The following is a 27,712-nucleotide window of genomic DNA, read 5'->3' as shown; positions in this document are numbered from 1 at the left end:
AAGCCCAAAGAGTTCCAAATAAAGTGGACACAAAGATACACATACTGAGACATATCATAAATAAAATTATAAAAATTAAGGATAAAGAGAAAATTTTTAAAAAAGCAAGAGAAAAACAACTTATTACATAAAAAGAACATCCTTTTTTTTTTAGTTTTATCTGTATGTTTATTTTTTATTTTTTTAACATTTTTTATTGATTTATAATCATTTTACAATGTTGTGTCAAATTCCAGTGTAGAGCACAATTTTTCAGTTATATATGAACATACATATATTCATTGTCACATGTTTTTCTCTGTGAGCTACCATAAGAACTTGTGTATATTTCCCTGTGCTATACAGTATAATCTTGTTTATCTGTTCTACAATTTTGAAATCCCATCTATCCCTTTCTACCCTTTGCCCCCTTGGCAATCACAAGTTTGTATTCTATGTCTATGAGTCTATTTCTGTTCTGTATTTATGCTTTGTTTTTTTGTTTTTGTTTTTTAGATTCCACATATGAGTGATCTCATATGGTATTTTTCTTTCTCTTTCTGGCTTACTTCACTTAGAATGACATTCTCCAGGAGCATCCATGTTGCTGCAAATGGTGTTATGGTGTCGGTTTTTATGGCTGAATAGTGAAAAGAACATCCTTTAATGTCATCAGCAGATTGTTCAGCAGAATTCTTACAGGCCAGAAGGGAAAGGCATGACATACTCAAAATGCTGAAAGAAAAAAAAAAAAATCCAGCCAAGAATTATCTACCCAGCAAGGTTATTATTCAGAATTAAAGGAGAGATCAAGAGTTTCCCAGAAAAGTTAAGTTTATCATGACTAAATGGACACTACAAGAAATATTAAAAGGACTTCCTCAAGCTAAAAAGAAATGGTACTAATTAATAATAAGAAAACATATAAAAGTAAAATCTCACTGGAATGGGTAAATATAAAGATGTTGATCAATTACTTACAAAGCAATCATTAAGGTTAAAAGGCAAAAAGTCATAAAATTGATGAAACATTACAATACTTAGTTAATGAATACATAAACAGATGTAAAATATGTTATCGAAACTATAAAATGGTGGGGGAGTGAAAACACAAATCTTTGGAACGTGTTCAAATTTAAGTTGCTACCAGCTTAAAACAGACTGCTATTTGCATAAGATGTTATATGTGAATCTTATGGCAGCCATAAGGAAAGAATTTACAGTAGATAAATAAAAGAAAATGATAGAGGAATCTAATATAACACTAAAGAAAACCACCAAAGCACAAAGGAAGAGAAGAAACAGAGAAAACCACAAAAACAGCCAGAAAACAGTTAACAAAATGGCAATTAATACATATCTATTAACACTTACTTTAAATATAAATGACCTAAATTCATCAGTCAAAAGACAGAGAGTGAGAGTGACTGAATGGATGAAAAAAACAAGATCTGTCTATATGAGTTGCTAAAGGAAACTCAGTTCAAAAGTAAGGATACACACAGTCTGAAGGTGAAGGAATGGGAAAATATATTCCACACAAACAAATGAAAAAATAGCTGGAGTAGATAAACTCATATCAGATGAAATAGGCATTTTAAAAAGTGTGATAAAAGACAAACAAGGGCATTATATATTGATACAGGGGTCAATCCAGCAAGGAGATATATTTATAAATGTATATGCACCCAAGAAGCAACAAGATATAAAAAGCAAACATTAATGGACTTAAAGAAAAAAATTGAAAGGAATTCAATAATAGTAAGGGACTTTAACATTCCACTTACATGGATAGATCATCCAGACTGAAAAATCAAATAAGACATTGGCCTTAAATGACACATTAGATCTATTGGACTTAATAGATACATAGAACATTACATCTAAAAGTAGCAGAATACAAAGGCTCAGGTGTATATAGGACATTTTCCAGGATAGATTATGATACATCAAAAAGCAAGTCAATAATGGATGAAACTTGAAAACATTTTGCTACGTGAAAGAAGCCAAACACAAAAGACTATTCATATGAAATGCCCAGAACAGGCAAATTCACAGAGACAGAAAGTAAATAGTGGTTGCCACAGGCCGGAGTAAGCATAATGGGGAGTGACTGCTAATGGTTACAAGATTGTTTTTTATAAAGAGTAATAAAATTGTTCTAGGATCAGATGATCATACGACTTTGTGAATATACCAAAAACCAATGAATTATATATTTTAAAAGTATGAATATTACAGCATGTGAATTATATCTCAATAAAAGAGAGAAAAAGAAGGGGAAAAAAGCAAGTCAATAATTTGAAGAAAATTCAAATCGTATCAAGCTTCTTCTCTGACTACAATTATATGAAACTAGCAGTCAATCACAAGGAAAAAACTGAAAAAATATACAAAAACATAGAATTTAAACAACATGATACTGAATAACCAATGAGTCATCAGGGAAAGAAATCAAAGGGGAAATTAAAAAAAAAAAAACAAACCTGTAGACAAATGAAAACCTAAACACAAAATACCAAAATCTATGGGATGTACCAAAAGCAGTTCTAGAAGAAAGCTTATAACAATACAGCCTCAATTTTAGCATCCTTCTACTGTGTCTTTCCATACTGTTTAGCTTGGTTAAGTTAAAAACTATATTTCTCAATATCCTTTGCAACTAAATGCCTAGCTGCAGATTAAGTCCCACTAACTAGAAATTTAAAATGAGAAGTGAATAGGTCATATACCAGCTGCTTTGAATGTTGTTTCTCACAAGTAAGGCTAATTGATTCCCCATTCCCCAGCTGATGGCAGACATAGCAGTATTTTTGCAGACCAGTGCTGTGGAAGAGTTAATAGAGGACTAGCCTATAATTTACTCTTACAGACATTCTATAAATACTGAAATCAGGCACCTTTTATTCTCTATTAAATCCTCTTTTTAGTCTACACTTATAATGGTTGTAATGTTTTATGCTTTTTAAAATTAAACCCTGACTTTAAATACTGTTAAGCACCAAAAACATCATTTGAATGTTTTAATATTTCCTGTTTCATTTCCACATGTTTATTTTTGTGAATTAAAAAAAGTTTTATTCAATGTTTGCTATCTTCAATCAGATAGACTGAAACAAAAATTGAAATTCATTCTTAAAATTCCCGAAGTTTTATAAAATATATCTGAAATAAAAAACACTTGATTGGCACTGGAGTGTACCAAAGATAACAGAAGGAATTAGTTAACTGAAAAACAAATCAATATAAAGTAGGCAATATAAAGAAAAAAGCAGCAAAATATACAGCAAAATAATTCAAAACATCAAATAACATATTTCAAGAAACTATGTCAGAAAAGCAAAAAGTCTAACATGTTATTTTTAGTACCATAATGATAGGAGAAAAAATGGGGCAGAAAAATACTTGAAGAAAGAATGGCTGAAATTTTTCCAAATTCTGTAAAAGACATATTGTACAGATTAATGAAATTCAGCAAAGTAGAATGATTCAAAAGAAACCATGCCTATGCATACCATAAACAAACCAGAGATGAAGACAAATTTTTGATGGCACCAAGAGAAAAATAACACATTACATATAAGGAAAAATTGAGAAGAATGACTGTTAATATCTCATCAGAAAAAAAAAAAGGAGCCAGAAGAAAGTACACAAGAATTGTTAAAATACTAAAAACAAATACAACTCTGAATATGACAGTAAGTGAAAATATCCTTTTTTGAATTCTAATAGGATATACAAAATATATACTTTTCTATTTTAATCATGTTAAGTTTACAGTTTAATCATGTTAAGTTTACATTCACATTGGTCAACTAATCTTCGACAAATGAGACAAGAATATACAATGGAATAAAGACAGCCTCTTCAGCAAATGGTGTTGGGAAAACTGGACAGCAGCATGTAAAGCAATGAAGCTAGAACACTCCCTTACCCATACACAAAAATAAACTCAAAATGGATCAAAGACTTAAACATAAGACAAGATACAATAAACCTCTTAGGAGAAAACATAGGCAAAACATTATCTGACATACATCTCAAAAATGTTCTCCTAGGGCAGTCTACCCAAGCAATAGAAATAAAAGCAAGAATAAACAAATGGGACCTAATGAAACTTACAAGCTTCTGCCCAGCAAAGGAAACCACAAGTAAAACAAAATGATAACCTATGGAATGGGAGAAAATTTTTGCAAAACATGAAACTGACAAAGGCTTGATCTCCAGAATGCATAAGCAGTTCATATGATATAATAAAAAAAAAAAACCCAATCCAAAAATGGGCAGAAGACCTAAACAAGCAATTCTCCAAGGAAGACATACAAATGATCAATAGGCACATGAAAAAATGCTCAATATCACTAATTATCAGAGAAATGCAAATCAAAACTACAATGAGGTATCACCTCACACCAGTCAGAATGGCCGTCATTCAAAAGCCCACAAATGACAAATGCTGGAGAGGCTGTGGAGAAAAGGGAACCCTCCTACACTGCTGGTGGGAATGCAGTTTGGTGCAGCCACTGTGGAAAACAGTATGGAGATTCCTCAAAAGACTAGGAACAGACTTACCATATGACCCAGGAATCCCGCTCCTGGGCATATATCCAGGAGGAACCCTACTTCAAAAAGACACCTGCACCCCAATGTTCATAGGAGCACTATTTACAATAGCCAAGACATGGAAACAGCCTAAATGTCCATCAACAGATGACTGGATAAAGAAGAAGTGGTATATTTATACAATGGAATACTATTCAGCCATAAAAATGACTACATAACGCCATTTGCAGCAACATGGATGTCCCTGGAGAATGTCATTCTAAGTGAAGTAAGCCAGAAAGAGAAAGAAAAATACCATATGAGAGCGCTCATATGTGGAATCTTAAAAAGAAAAAATGAACATAAATACAAACAGAAACAGACTCATAGACATAGAATACAAACTTGTGATTGCCAAGGGGGCGGGGAGTGGGAAGGGACAGACTGGGATTTCAAAATTTGTAGTTACTGACAGGCATATGCAAAATGAATAAACAAGAGTATACTGTATAGCACAGGGAAATATATACAAGATCTTGTGGTAGCTCACAGCAAAAAAAAGGTAACAATGAATATATGTATGTTCATGTATAACTGAAAAATTGTGCTCTACACTGGAATTTGACACAACATTGTAGAATTACTATAACTCATTAAAAAAACATAAAAAAATTCACATTGTGCAACCATCACCACCATCCATCTCCAGAACGTTTTCAAAAAACTTCCCAAATTGAAACTCTGGACCCATTGAATAATAATTCTATATTCACCCCTTTGTCAAGCCCCTAAGGATCACCATTTTACTTTATACCAGTATGAATTTGACTTTTCTAAGTACCTCTTATAAGTAGAACCATACAATATTTGTCCTTTTGTGACTGGCTTATTTCACTTAGTAAAATATCTTCAAGGTTCATCAGTCTTGTAGCATTTTATCAGAATTTCATTCATTGTTAAGACTGAATAATACTCCATTGTATCTAATACCACATTTTATTGATTCATTTATAGATGAATACTTGGGTTGCTTCCACCTTTTGGCTATTGTGAATAGTCTTGCTATGAACATGTGTATATAAATATCTGTTTGAGTTCTAACTTTCAATTCTTTTGGTTACATATCCAGAAGTGGATTTGCTGGATCATATGGTAATTCTGCTTGCTTTTTTTGAGGAACTTCCATAACATTTTCCACAGTGGCTGCACCCTTACCATTCCCACCAGTGATGCACAAGGATCCCAATTTTTTTTACCTCCTTGCCAACACTTGTTATTTTGTTATTTTGATAGTAGCCATCCCAATGAGTGTGAAGTGGTACCTCACTGTGGTTTTCATTTGCATTACCCTGATGATTGGTGAGCTGAACATCATTCTTATGTGCTTACTGACCATGCACATATCTTCTTTAGAGAAATGTCTATTCAAGTCCTTGACTCAGTTTTTAAATCAGATTGTTTGTTTTTGTTTTTACGGTTAAATTGTAGCACTTCTTTATATATTCTGGCTATTAACCCCTAATCAGATAAAGTATTTGCAAATATTTCTCCTATTTCATGGGCGGACTTTCACTCAGTTAGTAGAATCTGTTGATGCACAAAAGTTCTTTTTTTTTTGATGAAGTTCAATTTATCAATGTGTGTGTATGTGACCTGTGATTTTGGCATCATATCCAAGGAATCATTCCCAAATCCAATTAAATAAAGACTTTGCTCTTTGTTTCATTCTAAGAGCTTTACCATTTTAGCTTTGTGTTTAGGTTTTTGATACAATTTTAGTTGATTTTTGTGTAAGGTGTAAATTGAGGGTTCAACTTCATTCTTTTGCATGTAAATATCCAGTTTCCCAGCACCATTTGTTGAAAAGACTGTCCCCATTAAAGTACTTGGCACTCTTGATGCAAATCATTTGACCATAAATGGGAGGGTTTTTTCTGAGCTTTCTATTCTATTCCATTGATCTATATATCTGCCTTTGTTGTAGTACCATACTGTTTTGATTATTGTAGCTTTGTAGTAATCTTTGAAATTAGGAAATGTGAGTCTTCCAAATTTGTTCTTTTTCAGGATTGTTTTGGCTAGTTGAGGTCCATTAGGATTTGATATAAATTTTAGGATGGATTCTTTTTTGTTTTTACTTTCTGCAAAAAGCATCACTGCAATTTTGATAAGGATTGTATTGAATCTCTAGGTTACTTTAGGTAAGTATTCACATAATAGTGATATTAAGTCTTCCAATCCATGAAAACAGCATGTTTTTTTATTTATTTGTGTTTTCTTTAATTTCTTTCAGCAGTTAATTTTTAGTTGTTAGTGTACAATCTTTGCCTTCTTGGTAAACTTTATTCCAAAGTATTTTTGTTATTTTTCATGCATTTATAAATAGAGGTGTTTTCTTCATTTCCTTTGCATATGTTCATTGTTACTATATAGATATTTAGCTGATTTGTGCACATTTATTTTGTATATGGCATCTCTGCTGATTTTTTATTAGTTCTAAGTATTCTAACAGTGACTGCGATTAGAAAAAAATGGTCTTATATTGATAGAATTAATGAATTCAAGATGAGATCACACCAGGTTAACTGGATGGGCCCTAAATCCAATGTCCAGTGTTCTTATAAGTCACAGAAGGGAAGAAGACATCAACATTTAAGAGAGAGGCCTTGTGACAATCCCTATTAACATGGAAGTAGATTGGAGTTATGCTTCCACAAGCCAAGGAATACTTAAATCCAGCAGAAGTTAGAAGAGGCAAGGAAAGATTCTTCTGTAGGGAAGGAAAAAATAATTTTCTCTCTACCCTTCTAAGTTCTTGGATGATGTCCCTGTAACCAAAGATTAACAGGAGAAAAACAGAAGTTTACTGACATGTATCACTCACATGTATACAGGAGATACCCAGAGAAAACTGAGTAACTCAGAGATGGCTTAGAATTCGGAGTTAAATGTTAATTTTCTAAATACAAAAGGATGTAAGGTGTGGGAGACGCCAGTTAAGGAGTTACCACAAGAAGCATAGTAACAGAAAAAAAGTAAAGTGTGTTACACAGATTTAAGTTACTGTCTTCTCTCTTTATGAGTGTCTTATGATTCAGTCATCCTTCTCTTACTGATACAAAGAGGGAGAGATGCTTAACAAGTAGAGACTCCTTTTCTAAGTTTAAATTCCTTTACAAAAGGCATTGCTTTGCAAATGTGGAACCAAAATTTATTGGGATGTATACCCTTTTTTATACGTTGTTGTATTCCATTTACTAATATGTTGTTGAAGATTTTTGTGTCTGTGTTCATCACAGATACTGGCTTGTACTTTTTTCTTTCTGTAGAATCTTTGTCTGGTTTTGGTATCAGGATAACGAAGGCCTCATTGAATGAATTTGGGAGTGCTCCACAGTTTTTAGGTTTTTGGAATGTTTGAGAAAGGTATTAGTTCTTCTTTATATCTTTAGTAGAATTTCTTTGTGAAGCTGTCCAGTTATGGACTTTTATTTCGTGGAAGTTTTTTTCTTTATTACAAATTCAGTTTTACTACTATATATCAGTCTGTTCAAATTGTCTGTTTATTCTTGATTCAGTCCTGGCAGGCTGTACATTTCTAGAAACTTGTCTGTTGATTCTAGGTTTCCAATATGTTAGCATGTAACTGTTCATAGTATTCTTTATGATTCTTTATATCTCTGTGGTATCGGTTTTTATTTCTCTCCTTTTTCATTTCTTCTTTTATTTATTTGGGTCATCTCCCTTATTCTTCTTGGTGAGCCTCGCTAAAGGTTTATCACTTTAGTGAACCCATGTTCAAGGGTCAACTGTAAAATACTCACCTAAAGCAGCAAAAAGGAAAATCATGTCAAGACAATTGAAAGTTTGTAAACCATTCTAAAATGTAACCATCATATATTATCTCCATGTAAGATTGACATATTTAGTAAACAGAATGACCAGTAAAATTTGAATTTCTGATAAACAATGACTTTTTTTCAGTAGAAGTATGTCCCAAAACATATTTGACTGTATTTGGAACATAATTATACTAAAAAAGTATCCATTGTTTATCAGAAATTCAAATTTTACTGAAAGTCTTTTTCATTATCTGGCAATCCTATCTTCTTTCAGAGCAATTTGGGGGAAAGCACAAACTTAGGAATTTATCTGTGATGAGGTAAACTTTATTATTTTATGACTATTTCCAACCTTTACCCTTTCCCTACCAGCTAAAAGCAATTCAAGATTTGCCATTACAGTTATTCCCTCCTCCCGCCCTCTGCAGAGTTCTGTTTGGTTGCTAGGTTGCCAAGTTCTGTGAACATTGTGATACAGAGGAAAAAATAACTGTGAAAAATGTATAAATGAAGAGGGGGAGAGCAGGAGAGGAGGAGAGCAGGCTGGGTTTAGTGAAGCATAGCTTGTGGAGGGATTTGTACTGCCGAGAATGAAGATAAAGGGTAAGTTAAAAGAGAAGGAAAATACAGGAGACCTTAATAAGTACTTCTTATTCAGCACTATGTGTCCTTTTTCTAGTGTTTACAAAATTATTCTGAAGTGAGCTTTGATTGCTTGATTTAGTATTCTTTGATAGAGATGCTACCCCAAGGCTTGATTCTTTCTGTCAGGCCTTCAATATGTTTAAATATAATTCTGTGAATATACCTCAAATGGAGAAAATTAGCTCATTTTATCTGTCACTAAATTTTTTTGAGTAAGAAAAATATTTAAAAGTAAATTAACACCTTTGAGGGTACAAGAGGTGTTAAGTTTCTTCAGATAAAAGGGTTGGGGCATAGTTAGGGGTTTCCTGACACTCGTAAGTTTATGGGGCTCAGAAAACATATGTTAATTGAGGACTTTTCAACTGAGATAATGTAAAAGTGCACCTTGCAAAGTTTGTCAGAAGGAAAAAACATGGGACATTCAATTCATGTACAGATGTTTTTAACTGAGCTGATGAATCATTAATGCAAATTGGTGTAAATTTTTAAAATTTGTGGTAGAAGGAGCAAAAATTCTTAAATCATGTGGGCCCAAATGCCCAAATCATGTGGGCATTGGAGGACACAGTTTGAGAAGAATACATACTTCCCTCAATTTGGGTCTAACTGAATCTGATTTAAAAAGGCTCAAAATAGCCAGATTTATTTCAAGCTCCATATATGTATCTTTTAAATTTCAGCAGGCCCTGTATGTAAAACTCTGAATCAGAAGATAGAATATTTAAAGACACCAACCCTGGTATTTAGTTATAGTTTTTGAAGTAGCCTTTATAATGAGTATAATAATGCACTTCTTCAAGAACCCATTTAAAAATTATGGTTTTAAAAGCTACCAGGCACACTTACATTTATCTTTGTGAAATATAATAGTTTTGGTTTTCTTTCTTATGTAAAATATTGCTCTATATACACATAGAGAGAGACAGACAGACAAACAGACAGACAGAGAATAAACATCAAATATAAAGAACAAAGAACAGGAAAAGAGAATAGAAGACTGTATTTAAATAAACACATGCATATTTGGCAGAAAATTAGAAAATGATAAGAAGAAGAAATATGACTCGGCTATTTCCAAACATAAAATCCAAGCATTAAAAGATAAAGACTAGGATGTTGAATAGAATACCCTATGTGATTTTTAATCTTAGTGAGGACTTATATTTTAAATAAACAATAATGGCCCTGAGAGGGAGGGTATATCTCAGTGGTAGAGTGCCTGCTTAGCATGCACAAGGTCCTGGGTTCAATCCCCAGTACCTTCATTAAAATAAATAAAGAAACCTATTTACTTCCCCCCAATAAATAAATAAATAAATGAATAAAATTTTTTTAAAGAAGGTCTTTAAAAAATAATAATGGCCCTAAGTACTTAGATTGCTAATGTGACATCGTTATAGAGGAAAAAAGCCTTCAGATATAACTTATACTCTGTTAACAAACCCATCTTAATATAGTCTAATAGCATAAATACCTGTGATAGATGTGAGTCTGCACACTGCCTCTGTCACATAAATTGCCAGTGCAGAATGCAGAAGGAAACAATGAGTCTCGCTGCTAGCCTGGGATGTGGAGGACAAGACCCCACCAAAGGGCAAGGCAGGACAGGTACTTTACTTGGAGGTTAAAGGTCCAGGAGCTGACTAGTCTCCTTCTGTTTAATGAAAATGTCTTGATTTGTTTTCAGGGTGCATCTGACAAGATCTAGGTGACCACCAGGGACTTCTGTTCCCACCAAATTACTGGATCTTAACCTTACTGAGAACAGGTAATCATGTTACCCTTAAACTCAGTGAGTTCAGTTTGGTTATTTTAGGCATCCTCTAAAACCCGGACTCTGCTTATTACCTTGATTGTAACTCTGCTGATGCTGAGATATTGTGGTAAAGAGCTTCTACAACTGACATCCCAAACAGATCAAACTCAGTCAGACTCAGCCAAGGACTGTGTGTAAAGACACTGAAGAAGGGAGTAAGAAAAAGCAGACTACAGGATCAAGAAATAAGTCTTGAGGAATGCCTACATTTAAACGTTAGAAAGAGTTAAAAAAAAACATTAAAAAATCGAATTAGATAAAGATAAAAGAAGCAGGAGGGTGACAACTATCACGTGATAACAGAAGTTAAGGAATAGTGTGATTAAAAGAATGGAAAGATAGAGTGTAGAATGTACCATTCCATGACTTAGGAGAACGGCACTAGAGAGTGGAACACAGAGAATAAAATCTCATTGTGATCAATGCGCTCTCTCTGTATGTATAATCTGTTTGAGAGAAAAAGTTACACTTGACCTAATATCAAATTTTGGAAAAAAATACTTAATAGTTAAATTGTAAGTTAAATCTGAGCATAAAATAACAAAACAAAACAAAAAACCAGCAGTGTTAGAAAAAAAACATGTTGAGTGAATAAAAGAAAGAAAGTTGAATAGGAAAGGTGGAATCAGATTATGGAGGGTCTCTGAAGACTGCAGGATGAGATAAAGGCCTATGTCACTTTACATGTTTCAATCCAGTGGACCTATCCATAAATTCTGTCCAGGTTAGCTCATAAAAGCTAGCCATAAAAAAAATGGAAGTAACGTTTGTTAACGTCTCAGATACCTCCAGATTTGTTTTCAGCCGACTTGCATTTGCCTTTCCCCACCATTGCCTTCAATAAGAAACTTTTTATTTTTGAGTTATAGTCAGTTTACAATGTTGTGTCAATTTCTGATGTGTAGCACAATTTTTCAGTCATACATGAATATACATATATTCATTTGCATATTCTTTTTCACCATGAGCTACTGCAAGATCTTGAACATATTTCCCTATGCTGTACAGTATAAATGTGTTTATCTATTCTATATATACCTGTCAGCATCTACAAATCTTGGACTCCAGTCTGTCCCTCCCACCCACCTGCCCCTGGCAACCACAAGTTTGTGTTCTATGTCTATGAATCTGTTTCTGTTTTATATTTAAGTTCATTGTCTTCTTTTTTAGAGTCCACATATGAGCGATCTCATATGGTATTTTTCTTTCTCTTTCTGGCTTACTTCACTTAGAATGACATTCTCCAGGGACATCCATGTTGCTGCAAATGGCATTATGTTGTCATTTTTTGTGGCTGAGTAGTATCTCATTGTATAAATATACCACATCTTGTTTATCCATCATCTGTCGATGGACATTTAGGTTGTTTCCATGACTTGGCTATTGTAAATAGTGCTGCTATGGATATTGGGGTGCAGGTATATTTTTGAATTAGGATTCCTTCTGGGTATCTGCCCAGGAGTGGGATTGCTGGGTCATATGGTAAGTCTATTTTTAGTCTTTTGAGGAATCTCCATACTGTTTTCCACAATGACTGAAGTAAGAAACTGTTTGTCCACTCTATTTAATGCTAAAGAAATCTTCCAAGCCAGATTATCTCAAGTCCCCTCAGAGAGAGGAATGGGAAATACATGGCTCAGAAAATTAGGATCCACTGAAGGTATCTGAGCAAGTGGGTGATGTAAGGGAAGAAATAGGTAAGAGTAGAGAAATGGGCTGAGAGTTTGGAATCAGGGAATTCAGCTACTATTAGCAGTAAAAAAAAAAAAAAAAAAAAAAAAAGCATGATGTGATTATCAGTTTGATAAGTGCTGAGGCAATGAGAATGAAAAGGAAATGGTGAATTTGAAAGGTATTTTAATAAATGACTCAGAGTTTGGACTTCACTTTTCAGCTTTCTACTCTCTTATCTATTTTGCCTTGCCCTCCTACATAATTCATAATTGTTGCTTTTTGCAGAGATTTTGTTTTAAAATAACAGCTGAAAGAACAAAGCAAAGAAAAAAATTCCAAGGGGAGAATAGTTTGTTCTCCTTATAAATTCAACCATTTTATTTTCATATAGGTCTCGATTCTCTCTTAAACATACATACTCAAAAAAAAAAGTTGTCTTCTACTTTGGTCTCATTTTCAAATCCCAGGTCAGTAATTTGAATCAATTTTATTAAATAAAAATTCTATTTAATTTACCACCCAAAAGGTAATAATTGGGCTTACTACTGGGAGGAACTATACGTGCTTTAGTGCATAGAGTATAATCCTACATCAGCCAGATGAAAGTTTATGTTATTCTAAATGTATACAAGTTCCAGAACTAAGTAATGGGACTGCCTATTTAATAGGGGCCATATTTGTCCTCTGTTTGGATTTTTTCCTTATTTGATTTATTTTTTTCCCTTATTTGATTTATTTTATGGGTCTCTGACTCTGATGTTAAAGGTGTGAGCTATATATATTATAAACTTTATATATATATTACTTAAAGGTGTAAGAAGGCTCAGGTATAACACACCCACTTGCTTGTTTTCTAGGACTAAACTCTTTTGTTGGTTTTTGTTTTTGCTTTTGCTTTTGCTTTTGGTTTTTGGTTTTTTTAATGAAGCAGAGAATTCCTCAGTTTAATAGACCTTTGTCTTCTTTCTCGTAAACAGAACCCAGGATGGCTTCTCCTACTAAAGAAGGAAGTGATCCAGCTGACAGTGCTCTCAAAACTTTAGAAAATGGGGCTCCGAACGACTGTAGTACAGATATAGAGCCTTCATTTGCTGATTCTATTATGATCTCTCAGGTGGAAAGCCACCCAGCGAACAGGGAGCAGGACACACCAACCTGCCAGGGGCATGCTGTTCCTCAAGCAGCAGAAAACAATAAGCTTTCAGTTGAGAAGCTCCAAAAAGATTCTCAAAAAGAAGGTGTAAAAAGAGGGTCCCTTTTCATTCAGATTCCCACTCCTAGAAAATGGATCCTTCTCATGTCAGGATCAGGGAGAACTGCCTACCTGGGTATCCCACCAGTAAAAATTGATAAAAGCTACCCCTTAACTAAGGGAGCAAGACTCGGCTCAGGAGAAGTGGAGGTGGAAACGAGCGATTTCTGTCACCACGCTGTGAATTACAGAGTTTCTCTCCAGTTCTCCATTTCATGGAGAATCCCATTCATCAACAGCCATGAGATAAGAATGGCCCTCCGCCTGCTGTGTAGGAGACATTTCTGGCGGGCTGCAGGTCGCCAAAATACCGTGTGGGTGAAGCCAAAATACACAGCATTTCTTCCTCATCCAAATGTCCTCACTCACTGGGAGAGAACCACGATATTTGGAAGACCTTTGAATTCGTATCACTGCTGTCCCCTCGCTGAGAGTCTGACATCAGGAAAATTTTCCGAATCAACTGATGCTAAAGGAAAGGATGGAGTCCACATCTTAGTGAGGCCTGTGTTCTGTGTCCCACAGGCCCGAATTCAAAACACGTTTCATCGGAAAGCACTTGGGGTCTCCCTACAACGCGAGGGCTGTGATTATAAGCATCAGTAACAACTAGAAATATTGATGTCCCATTTGCCAAAGTCGTTTCAACAATTTGGTTGAATTTAGAGAGCTTTCCTAGGAAGTTCAACTGGGGTAAATGGGCAAATTCATTTTAAAATTTTATTTCTAAAAAAGTCTAAATAATTGGACTACTAAATGGAGACAAAATAGTTTGAACATAAATTTTTTTGCATTAGATGGAGTTGCAGAAAGGAACACAAAACAGGACATAGCAAAAAGAAACACCATTTCTTTTTCTGAGAAGAGGGGAACCATTCCTAAGGAAACCTCTGTTTATATGGTGCTATTACAAACAGATCGTCAAAATGCCATGCCCTGGATCTGTACTGAGTCAGCAATTAAATTTTGCCATTTGAGTTACGATATTCCTTGGTGTGAGTCTATTCGAGTTCATTTTGTTTGGGACCCTCTGTGCTTCCTATACATGAATATCTATCTCTTTCTTTCGTCAGATTTGGGAATACTTCAGCCATAATTTCCTCAAGTACATTTTCAATTCCCTTGCCTCTCTCCTTGCATATAATGTAAATGTTGGTACACTTAATGTTATGCTAGAGATCTTTACAATTGCTTCATTTTAAAAAATTGTTTCCTTTTTGCTGCTCTGATTGGGTGAGTTCCGTCATTCTATCTTCCAGATCACTTACACATTCTTCTGTATCACTTGTCTGCTGACTATTCCTTCTAGTGTGTTTTTTCATTTTATCTATTGAATTCTTCTTTTCTGTTTGGTCTTTTTTAATATTTTCTAGCTCCTTGTTTAAGTGGTCACTGTGTATGTCAATTCTTTTCCCTAATTCAGTTAACATTTTTATTACCAACTATTATTAAAGTTCTTCATCTGGTAAGTTGTTTCTTTCTCTTTCATTGTTTATTTTTCCAGAGTTTTTCTCTTGCTCTTCCAATTGAGAGTAGCCTTTCCATTTTGCCTGACTGTCTCTGTTTGTGTGAATTTAGGTGAAACAGTTACCTATTGCAGTCTTGAAGGGCTGATCTGATGTGGGAGTGCCCCTGCGCAGACTGCATGTGCCCAGTGCTTTTGGTAGGACAGCTGGATTTGACGTGGATGCAAGTCACATCTTTCCTCCGGGTGTGTGGCAGCTCTCACCTTGGTAGAGGGTGGAGCTGGAGATGGTGGGGCTAGAGCTGGTGCTGGGTGTGAGGCAGGACTTCTCCTCTGCTCAGTGGCCATCACCACCCTATTGCAGTGGGGTCTGATCCCAAGTTGCTGGAGCAGAAGCCGTGAGGGTTGGGCCTGAGCTGGCTGTGTTTCTTTCAAGTGTTTGTTTCTGTCTCTCCTGGCACTAGGATCTTGTCCTTGTCCATGGTGTGGGTTGTCAGCTCGTGTTGGTCACAGACAGAGGTCCAGTGCACCACCTGTGCAGGCGCTGTGGCTCTGCTCAGACACAGCCTCACATGCAAGTCTCTTCTCTTCCTTATAGCCAGTCACTGCCCCCAGCCTCTGCCTACCCCCCGTCCTTGGTGTGTAATTGCTCCGCAGGGCAGCAGGGCCCTCGTGGCTCTCAGCGTGCATCGACAGACAGCTGTGGTGGAACAGCTGTTGCCAGAGATCCGGGTTGCTTCTGCGTTGTGCCATCCATGGCCACCACCACCCGACCCAGGCTCTGCCCTGGGACTGGGTCATGTCTGCATCTCATGGTCATGTCTTTTCCCCATCATGGCCACCCCAGATCCAGTGCCGTGCAGTGATGTCAAGTAAACACGGCCAGAGAGGTTTTGCTTGGCTTGGGCTCAGGCATGTGACAGGAAATGTAGCAACTGCTAGAGCGGACCCCTCTCTGCCCTGCCCTGGGGGCAAGTCTGTATGCGTACACAGCTTACCAGCAAGGTCCAGGCTCCCCACAGCCCTTTATTAGTCCCATCAGTCCTCCAACCAGCCAAGGGGCTTGTCTCCCTGTGTAGGAGCCCAGGACTGGGGCGTCCAGTCTGTGCCTCAAAATGCTCACCCTTCAGGGTGTGTGTCCACCTGTGTCATCTCGCTTTTCCTCTGAGTCCCCTCCCAGGGGCACAAGTCCCAACCTGATTGCTTTTCTTCCCTTCCTACCCAATTATGTGTGTATCTTTCTTACAGCCTTGGTTGTACAGGAGTCTTTCTGCCTGTTTCCAGTTAGTTTTCAGTGAGAATTGTCCCTTATGTAGATGTATTTATGATGTGTCCATGAGGGGAGGTAAGTCCATATCCTCTCACTCCACCATCCTGATCTGAGCCCCCGATGCTGCTCTTCTTGATCAGTGAAGAATGCTCCTACCTCAGGGCCTTTGCACTTGTGGTTTTGTCTGTTTGATACACTTTGCCCTCAGTCTCCACGTGGTTCACTCCTTCGCTTCCTTCTTGGGTTTGCTGACATGCTCCTTATTAGAGAAGTCTTCTCCAAGAATGACTCCATCATCTCTCATCTTATCAGGGTCTCTTTTTATTAAATATCTCCCCTTTCTCTCCTATACCTTCAGCTAAAAGTTTTAAATGCTCAAGTGTCTGTTCTTAAACCCATTCTTTCTCCCCACTTTCCCTTCTAGTTCCCTTTCTCTCTCATCTACTTCAAAGCTTTTCAAAGCTTGAAACTTTGGGGGAAGTTTACACCAACTTCTTAAGAGACGCTATGTTTCCCACTCTGTTACCTCCTACTCACTTCTTAACCCTCCGCAACCTTACACTCAGGCCCAGCAACTCACTCAGACACTCAGGTCACTGACAAGCTTCTTGCTCCCAGACGTGAAGGACGTTTTCACAACCTGGCCTGGCCTGACCTTTTGCCAGGGTTTAGCACCTAGGGCTGCTTTCTCCTTTAAATACTCACTTCAAGGGACTGAGTGACCTTGAAACTCCGCTGATTCTCCTACCACAGCTGCTGGTCTCTCTGTCTCCTTTGTGCTTCCTTTTCTTCTGTCTGTCCCTTAAATGCAGGCAACTCTTGTAATTCTATCCCAGGCATACCTTTCTTGCCGCTCTCCATCCTCTGGGTGATACTCCATCCTTAGCCTCCCACCTGCATGGTGACGACTCCAAGATCTACAGCTCCAGCCTGGTTCTTTCTCCAGAGCTTCAGATCCATATAGCCACTGTCACCTGGTCCTTGCACAGACACGTCAGACTCAACATATTCCAAGTTGAACTCATCTCCTCCACCCGCCCCAGCTTGGTCCACCATCCCCCAGGTATCTTTGCTCATAACTGCCCTCTCCCTTACCACCTACACCCCAACAGCACCACAGTCTGTTGATTTGAACTCCCAAATTATCCAGGATTCGTCTCCTTTACTCCATTCCCATGGCCACCATCTTGGTTTGGGCCACCATCATCTCTCATCAGCACTGTTCCTTTCCTTCCCATTGCTTTTAAGAACTTACTGATGTCATTAGTGGAGTTTGTGGAGCCCAGCACGATCTGACTCTTATCTCGTCATTTTCTTCTTGAGCCATGATCCTCAAAGTCTGTGATCCAGCCATGCTAGCTTCTTCCGTCTTCTCGCCCCTGCACCTCCAGCCAGCTGCCCTCTCCCCTGGATACCTCTGCTGACTCTCCTGGGGGTTGGCTAGATTGCCTTCCTCTGAGAAACCTTCCCCGACTCCCCACATCTCGATGATGCACCTGTATTATGATCCATACTGTGGTACAGGAGTCTCTGTTAGGAAGGCCTTAATTAGAAAGAGGGGACGAGAGAGGGAGGTGATTGTTATGTAGAACTGAAAACCTGATGGGCTTAGGTGATAAGGTGCCCAGTGGAAGGAATCCAGACTCTGCTCCTTAAAATAAAATGTTATCAGCATTTGTTCGAGTGGACTAAGGCCCACTGGTAGAGAATGGAAAAGAGGTCTCAGGTTTGCGGTCAATGCAAGAGTGAAAAATTAGCAGGATTAGTGAAGGGGCTGGGACCTCAGGTCAAGGGGCAGAAGGAGGCAGTACGCGAACTAACTTTATAAAGTTCCAGGCACCTGACTTGATTTGAAAATCTAGGGCAGGCAAATCCCTGAGATGTCCACAGGGAGCTGGATCTCCACAATGACAATAATTAGAATCAAACCACGGGTTCTGTACCCAGATTTGTCTTCCTTCCCAGATATGAGTCAAACTCAGGTCTCGTGCATGGAATGGTTATTCCTGAGCTCCCAGCTCTCTCCCCCCCACCAAGACCTGGCACGCTTTTGATGCCTTCCTGACTGGAGAACCACACCTTAGTGAGAAATTGACCTCAACTCCAGAGAAGGGACTCTGCGCATCACTGGACTAGAGGGCTGGCTTGTCATCCGTTCATCATCCACTGGTGATAAACCAGTTAAAGACAATCTTAGCTTCACTTATTTTAGAGAATAGGGATTAAAAATTATTATAGGATGGAAGAAAAATCTATTCAAATATGAGTAAGAAATCTGGATTTTAAATTTATATTATTTCAACCTAGGAGTGTGTGTGTGTGTTTAGGGGAGAGGGCTTGAAAATACACACAAGTGAGACATCAGCTTCTGGAAGTCATTCTACCAACCATGGTATTTTATCTTAGAATATTAAACTAACGATGAAAATACAAGCTTGGATAAAATATAAGAGAATAAGAATAGAGAATATCATTTATAGATGTGTCAAAATTCATTATCTAGACAGACTTTTTCACTTGGCTTAAAGAGTAGAAACCCATGCATCAGGAATATAATAAAAAAAAATTTTTTTTCAATGTGCTGCGGGCAGCAGCCTGAAAGAATTTTGCAGAAACTCCGACTGTGAAGAAAGGCACTGCCATGTCATTTGCGACCCTGCCACTGTGCATTGTGCTTTGGCACTTTTCACCAGCCTGGTTCTAACTGCCTGTGCGTTCTGCGTGGAAGGAACGATGCTTCCCTAGCCTCATGTCACAGGACAAGCCAGACACATATCAGAGGCGGCTCTGGAGGGCAGAGAATGGGTGTAGCAAGCATCTCCTCTTCTTGGGTTGCTGAGCCCCAATCTCCCATATGTGGATCAGTGATTCTTCAAGTGTGGCCCCAAAACCGGCAGCGTCAGCCTCACCTGGGCACGTGTTAGAAATGCAGATCCCTCCTGAACCAGACATCCCAGTGCAGGGCCCAGAAGTCTGTGTTTTAACTGGCTCTCCAGGTAATTCCGATGCTGCTGCCATGGGGAACCTACCTCCTCCCTAATCTCAGGCACCCAGATCGGGGACCGCAGGACCTGGGCTGGTCCAGTGAGAGTTTAAGTGTCAGGACTTTATCTGAACCTCCCAGGAGACTCCCGTTCCTCCAGCCGCCTTCGGCCAGTTCTTTGAACAGCTGGCTTGTCACCCCCAGCGGAGAACCAGTCTGGGTGGAGCCAGTGCGTGGAAGAGGGCCCACCAAGCCCTGGGCCTCGGGCGGGGAGGACCCAGACACCAAGCACCGTCCCACACCAGCTCCGCCCGGGGCTATCCAGGTACAAACGTGGGTTCCCTTTTTACTGAAGCTGATTTGGCCCAGGTGTCTTGACACTTAAGACTAAGGGAACCCTAAGAAATGGAGCAGGCAAACACTATTCTGTGCCAGTCAGCGAAGATGAGGGTTTTTGAAAAAAACCACTAAACTAATGAGAAGTCACTCTTAGCAGAGAACCTTGCCTCCTGATCTGTGAGAAAATTAAGGGCACTTGGACGCGCTTATCAACGTGGCCCTTCTCTTCCTGAGCTCTCAGAGGAGGGGGCGACTCCTGTGGGAAACTTCCTCACCCCTGTGCCCTTGACAGTCTGCCTTCCGCCATCTCCCAGGACCTCTCTTCTTCATTGGCCCCTTGTCCCTGCTGTGTTCTCGCCTCCCCCTCTCTGCAGCCTCCTGGCCTTCAGTCGGGCAATCCAGCTTAACCAACACTCTCCTTCAGACCTTGCAAGTAAGTAGCATCAGTTTCCTGTTTCCATTGCCTCACCTCCCAAGGCACTGCACTTGGACCTCTCCCTTCCGCTTGCCTGCAAACGTCTCCATGAGGATTACGGGTGCCCACACCATCCTGAATCCAGCGGATGTTTCTTGAGCCCTCTGCTGTATTTGTCGTCGCTGGCCATCCCTTTCTTTGGGTGCTTTCTAGTCCTTGGCTTCTGTATCGCTCTCTTCTACTTCTCGTTACACTCCTAGCTCTTCCATTACCACCTCCTCTATACCTTTTCTGCGCGCCTAGTGAAAGTTGGCATCACCTGGGATTCTTTTCTTAGCACATTGTTCCTCTCCTCTTCCATCCTCTCCATGGATGATCTCATTCACTCTCCTGCCTCAGCAAGCACTGTGTTCCATGGATTCCAGGATCTGGATGCCCAATCCCAGATTTTGCCCTAAGCTTCCAACTCTTACATCCAACTGCCTACTCATCTCACATTCAACAGGTCCAAGACTGACCCAGTAACACTCCCCCAACCCCATCACATCTTCCTTCTACATTTCCTAGTCCGATTGACACCACCACCACCCAGTAACTCAGGCTAGACTCTCAAATCTTCCCTTTTCTTGACCTCTCTCTTCTAATCAGTCATGCATCCTGCAGCCTTTGCCTCCCAAAGACTTCCAGAATATGGTTTCTCTCCTCCGTCTTCACCCCCTCTCCTCATCTAAACCATAGTTTGGATTATTGTCATTTTCCTTATGGATTAGGTCTTCCTTTTTCTCTTCAAATTAAGCCTCTTACAATCCTCAAGAAGGCCTAATATGGAAACATAGCCAAGCAAGACTCCACTGCCTCCTATTATGTTCAGGTCCCTTCATTCCTCCTGATTGCCGACAACAGTGTTTCGCAAATTGTCAGCTGGAGAATCTCTGCATCTCGCTCACCTAAGGTGCTTGCGACAGTGCTGATTTCAGAACCGAGTAACAATCCTGCCAAATCATAATCTCTAGCTGGTGCCTAGAAATCTTGAATTTCCCCACATGTGCCTGATACACACATCAAAGTTTTGGAACCTTTGGCCCAGCTGTACCCAGGACCCTCCTGATCCTGGTCCTTGCCTCTCCCATCTTACTTCTTTCTCACTGTCCCCTGACTTTGGCTCCATGCTTTTAGAATCCTAAACGCCTGTATGTTACTACACTAAGTGTGTCTCGCTCTGTGATTTTGCCCAGGCCTCTGCTGAAATACCCAGCAACTGCCCCTCGCTGCCCATCCCCTTTGCCTGGTTATCTCCTGTGTGTCCACTGAGATTCAGCTCATGTCTCCTCTCTGGCATCCATCTGTAATGTCACACCCCCCCCCTTCTCTGCCACAGCTTGCCCCCTCTGCTCAACAGTTCAGACCCCCTTTTGAGCTTCCACCTGTGCATGTCTGTTATTGCCTTTATGGCTGGCCTCATAGCTCCCTCTCCAATGTGAGCACCTTGAAGTCAGGCACTGTGACTCCAGCTCCCCGCTTCTCCTCCCGAGCATAGGCTGGCTGGGTAGCAGACACTCAGATGTTTCTCCCATAAGCAAAGTGTGCATAATTGCTTTCTCTATCCCTGTTAGCCGTTTCTCTGCCACAGGAATGGGGAATTGTTAATAGTAGGAACAGGCAGAGGGGCAGATGGTAAGAGAGCAGGGAAGAGGTGGAAGGGGAGATTAATGGTGACAGTGTTAAGGATGAACAGAAAGGGAAGATGCTCATGGAAAAAGGACCATTAAGGCCATTATAATGGTGGGGGGGGCGCTTCTCAACACAGACAACAGCAGGGTGGGTAGAGCTGACTTCTCTCTTTTCCTAGTTTGTTGAGAGTTTTTATTATGAAAGGGTGTTGAATTTGATCAAATGCTTTTCTGCGTCTATTGAGATGTTCACGTGATTTTTAGCCTTCTTTCTGTTAATGTGATATATCACATTAATTGATTTTCATACGCTGAATCATTCTTGCAAGCCAGGGGCAAATCCCATGTGATCATGGTGTCTGCTGCTGAATTTGTTTTGCTAATATTTTGCTGAGGATTTTTGTATCTATGTTCATTAGGGATATTGGTCTATAATTTTCCTTTCTTGTACTGTCCTTTTCTGGCTTTGGTATTAGGGTAATTCTGGTGCCAAATGAGTTGGGAAGTGTTCACTCTTCTTTTTTTTTTTTTTTTTTTTTTTTTGGAAGAGTTTGAGAAGGATTGTCATTAATTCTTTAAATGTTCGGTAGAGTTTGCCAGTGAAACCTTCTGATGCTGGGCATTTCTTTATTGGGAGGCTGTTGATTATTGATTTAACCTCCTTGCTAGTTACAGGTCTGCTCAGGCCTTCTATGGCTCCATGGTTCGGTCTTGGTAGAGGGCATGTTTCTAGGAATTTACCCATTTCTTCTCGGCTGTCTCGTTTGTGGTTGCATATGCAAAGGCCATATGTGAAAAGCGCACAGCTAATGTCATAATCAGTGGGTGAAAATGGAAAGCTTTTCCATTAAGATCAGAAACAAGATAAGGATTCCCACTCTTACTTCTATTAAACATAGCCCTGGAAGTTCTAGCCAGAACAATCAGGCAAAAAACAAACAACAAAAATATGAAGGCATCCTAGCTTGTTCAGGCTGCTGTAACAAAATAGCACACATTTGGTGCCTTATGAACAGCAGACATTTTTTGCTCACAGTTCTAGAGGCTGGAAGTCCAAGATCAGAGTGACAACATGATCAGATGAGGGCCCCCCTCTGGGTGGCAGGCTTTTCATTGTCACTGGCACATGATAGAAGAGGCTAGGGAATTCTGTGGGATCTCTTTTATAAGAGCCCTAATACCATTCATGAGATCTATGCTTACAATGTCATCACCTTCCAAAGGGCCCCACCTAATAAAACCGTTACTTTGGGGGGTTGGTATTTCTACTTCATGGCAGGAAACGGCGGTCTGCTGGATAACGGCCTTGTGTGTTTCTGCCCACTGAAGCCCTCAGTGTGAAAAGCTGCCAGGTAATTTTCCTTCTTCCTCAGAAACCTGTCCATATGTCTAAAAATACCATCTACCCAGGGCAGCACCTCCAGAGACTACCAAATGGTCTTCCTCTGTCTGGTTAAATACGTTCTCATTATTTCTCCCACCTTCCTGCAAATTGCTGAGATGCCCAGCATTGCCAAGAGGAGAGAGGAACCCAGTGCTGCTAAACCATTTCTGCATTCATCCTGCAGAGACAGGAAGGCAGGAGGCAGACAGATTTAAGGGCAGGTAACTACAACGCAAGCTGACCGTTGTTAATAGACCATTGCTAATGGTGAGGTCCTGGAGAGCTCCAAGGATGGAAATGAGGGTCAGAAGCCACCCAGAGAATGGATCGTGAAAGACTTTTTATAGCATGACTGGGTAGTGTTACCCTGGTTTGTGTTGTAGGTGCCTAGCAGCCAGTTCTCTGTCTGTGTGGTTGTTTTTTTTTTTTAATTTCAGAATTTGTTTTTCTTTTACTTTTATTACAATTTTGTTGAGTAAAATTTAAGTGCAGGAAACTGCGTAAGGTTTTCAGTGTGCAGTTTGATTAGTTTTGACAAATGGATATATCTTTGAGGTTATTACCATAATGCAAATAACAAACATGGCCATTATCCCCCCTAAATTTCCTCGTACCCTTTGGCAACCCCGCTCTTCCCTCCCCAGACCCTGGCAGGCACTGATCTGCTTTCTGTCATTATGTATTACTTTGAATCTCCTAGTATTTTCTGTAACTGAAACCATACAGTATGCTCTCTTGTCTAGCTTCCTTTATTTAGCATAACAGTTTTGAGGTTCATCCATATGGTTGCATGTCTCATTAGTTTATTTATTTATTTTTATTGTGGAGTTCTATTCCACTGAATGAGCAGATCGTAATTTGTTTATCCTCTTGCCTATTGGTAAATGTTTAGGTTGTATCTGTTTGGGGCTGTTACAAATCATGCTGATGTGGACATTTGTGTACAAGTCTTGATGTGAACATGTGCTTTCGTTTCCTTCTGGCGAATATCTGGGAGTGGCATGGCTGCACTACGTGAGAGAAGTGTGTTTAACTTATGAAACTGCAAACTGGTTTCCCAAAGTGGCTGCACCATTTTCCCTTCCCTCCGGCAATGTGTGAGAGTTCCAGTTGCTCCACATCCTTGCCGTCATTCGGCATGGTCAGTCATTTTCATTTTAGCCAACCTAATGGGTGAACAGCCATGTCTCCCTGTGGTTACAATTTGCATTTCCCTATTAATTAATGACATTAAGTGTCTTTTTACATACTTATCATATATATATATATTTCTTTTGTGAAGTATTTGTTCAAATCTTCTGCGCATTTTTTATTATTGAGTTGTAAGACACTGAAGGGATTTAAGCAAGAGACTGCCATAATCAAATTTATGTTTTAGAAAAAAAATCACTCAAGCAGGAAGTATTGAGAATGAATCACTCCAGGGCCAGGCTGCAGAAGAGAGGCCAGTGCAGGGTACTGGAATAGGTCCAGCAAGAGGTGAGAAGATAGTGACAGTGGGCTAAGAAGAGACATCTCTGAGATAGATCTAAGAGAGGCTGGTGACCATTTTTGCACATGAGAGCTAATCAGGGAAATTGGATGCAGTTGGAAATGAGGGTCTAGATTTCAAGGGGAAAACATAACTATGTAGCACTCACTGTGTGGCTGGCACAGTTCTGAGCATCTTCACAAATATTAACTCAGGGGTGATCCTCATAGCAATCCTAGTTGGATGGGCATTATTATTATATTTATACACTTCACAGATGAGAAAACCGAGGCACAGCTTGAATAGGTATTATGCCTGACCATGTAAACAAGTGGTGTGATTACATGTATAGAAGACAATATAGTTGAGAGGTTAAGTATATTTTTTTAAATATGGCTTAAAGGCTAGTAAAATGTGGTTTTAGTACCAGGCAGCTCGGACTTTAAATCTGCCGTATCCTGGCTGTGTGACCTTGGGCAAGTCTTCTATACTATACTGTATATACATCTCCCTTATGTGTAAAGTGAGGGTGTCACTTTCTTTCAGATTTTTTTTTAATTGAAGTACAGTCAGTTATACTGTGTCAATTTCTGGTGCACAGCCCAATGTCCCAGTCATGCATATACATACACATACTCATTTTCACATTCTTTTTCATTAAAGGTTATTACAAGATATCGAATACAGTTCCCTGTGCTTTACAGAAGAAATTGTTTTTTAATCTACTTTTATATATAGTGGTTAACATTTGCAAATATCAAACTCCCAAATTTATCCCTTCTCACTCCCTTTCCCCAGTAACCATAAGATTGTTTCCTATGCCTGCGAGTCTGTTTCTGTTTTGTAGATGAGTTCATTAGTGTCTTTTTCTTTTTCTTTTTTTTAGATTCCACATATGAGTGATCTCATATGGTATTTTTCTTTCTCTTTCTGGCTTACTTCACTTAGAATGATGATCTCTAGGTCCATCTATGTCACTGCGAATGACATTATTTTCTTCTTTTTAATGGCTGGGTAGTGTTCCATTGTATAAATATACCATGACTTCTTTATGTAATCATCTGTTGATGGACATTTAGGTTGCTTCCATGTCCTGGCTATTGTATATAGTGCTGCTGTGAACATTGTTGTGAGCAGTGAAGGAGGACACTTGTTAGAAATTCCTAGAACAAAATATGTGCCCAACACATGTTAGTGCTTGTCTTACTTTCACATGTTAGTTGTGGATGAAGCCACAGTTGGGCATGAGATTGTCCAGGGAAGGCCTCTAGAAAAGAACAAGGAAGGGGAAAGATGGAAACTGAAGAAACACCACCTTGGTTGGCACAGTGTGGGGAGTAAAAGAGAGGGAAGTGGGAGAACACATGTTCATAATGCATCAGGACTCCGCAGAGGGACACACATTAACCTCCCACGTCCCTAATGAGGGCAAACGTGTGCAATCTGTCTTGCCTCATACATTAGATTCTGCATCAAGGCACACTTTCTATAAAATAAAGAACTTCTAGAATATGTTGTGACCAAAATTGAGGAGTGATATGTGTGAGGAATTCATTCATTTTTAAAAAATTGAACAACAAAAGCAGAACATGCTAAATAAAAAATAATTCACATAGTAAGAAGGGTATGTACTAAAGAGGGAGCCTTCTCAGCACCACCGCTGCCTCCAGGTGGACCACACCAACATTGGTTTGGACCCTTCATACCACTTTACAGACACCATTACATACAGGAGTGCAACATCCTTCCAGGTCAATGTATACACATCATTTATATGTACATTATAATAAAATGATACACAAAGAACCACCACCTCATATTTTACAACAGTAGCGTAGTAGTCAAAACTATATTTTACCATGGTTTCTCATTCTCTTACTGATAACAGTAAGACTGATGATAATTTTTCCATAATAAATTCTGCTGCAGTTGACATTTCTGTACGAACGTGAGTGCAGTGAAACTGGTTGGTCTAGGGCCCAGGGTCTTTTACGTTTTGATGGACCTACAAAATTGCCGTCCAAAAATGTTTTAGCAATTTGAAGCTCACCACTTCAATAAAATAATAGCTAATATCTATTGAACCTTAACCAGATGCAAATACCTTGCTGGGGGCTTTATGAAGAGCATGTCAGTGAATCCTACTGTGTCATCCAATGACTATTACTTCTGCTTTATAGACAAGGAAATGAAGGTGCAGGGACGATGGGTAATTTGAATGAGGTAACATAACTGAGAAGACGGGGGATAGCAGTGTCTTCAGTCAAAATCCTATCAATTTAATATTATCTGTTAAATTAAATTAAATTAAATGTTCCTGATTCTTTTACTTACCACTACTGGTTTTTATTCATAAGTCCCTCTTTCATAAATTCATTTTCATTGCTGGAGTGAATCTTTGAGACTTTTCTACCAGGAAGAATGTAAGGGTAGCAAAAATGTCTTAGGTCCTTGTATGTCTAAGTGAGTCTGTTTAATTGCTACTCTTCAGTGATGGTCTAGCTGGTTGTAGAACTCCACACTCATACTCTTTTCCCCCACGGTACATAACGTGGCTTCACGATCGAACATCCTGTTGCAGATGACATTGGAAGCCCAGCAGATTTTTCTTTTCCTTCTAGGGAACCTCTCTCTCTCTCTCTCTCTCTTTTTTTCCCACCCTCTCTCATGTTACGGGATTCCTTCTCTCTTGCTGAGGTTTGAAAATTTAGGGAAGAACTATTTAAAACTTTAAATTGACTCTATCTTCAATTTAGGGAGCCACATTGTTTGTTTCACGTCTTTGGTTTAATTTTCTCCTAACGGGATATGCTGTTAGGTGGCCACTGAGTCTCTTGGATCTACTTTCTTTTTTTTTTTTAATTAAAGTATAATTGATTTATGACATCAGGTTGGTTTCAGGTGTACACGTAGTGACTTGATGTTTTTATAGATTATACTCCACTTAAAGTCACCACAAGAT

The 27,712-nt window shown here is 39.0% G+C and overlaps 1 protein-coding gene across 1 annotated transcript; it reads left to right on the top strand.

Moving 5' to 3' along the window:
• The first annotated feature begins 13,486 nt into the window (after positions 1–13,486).
• Positions 13,487–14,664, top strand: CPXCR1 (CPX chromosome region candidate 1). Its single transcript, XM_074358408.1, has one exon. It carries the CDS (start codon positions 13,487–13,489, stop codon positions 14,357–14,359), a length of 873 nt encoding a protein of 290 aa, XP_074214509.1. The 3' UTR covers positions 14,360–14,664.
• Positions 14,665–27,712: the final 13,048 nt, after the last annotated feature.

The sequence above is a fragment of the Camelus bactrianus genome, chromosome 35 (genome assembly GCF_048773025.1).
Source record: "Camelus bactrianus isolate YW-2024 breed Bactrian camel chromosome 35, ASM4877302v1, whole genome shotgun sequence".
Classification (NCBI taxonomy): Eukaryota; Metazoa; Chordata; class Mammalia; order Artiodactyla; family Camelidae; genus Camelus; species Camelus bactrianus.
This window is presented reverse-complemented; position numbering and strand designations above follow the sequence as displayed.

What these genes read in the sequence shown, in the direction of transcription:
- CPXCR1 (XM_074358408.1), top strand. Translation starts at nt 13,487, where the DNA reads ATGGCTTCTCCTACTAAAGAAGGAAGTGATCCAGCTGACAGTGCTCTC.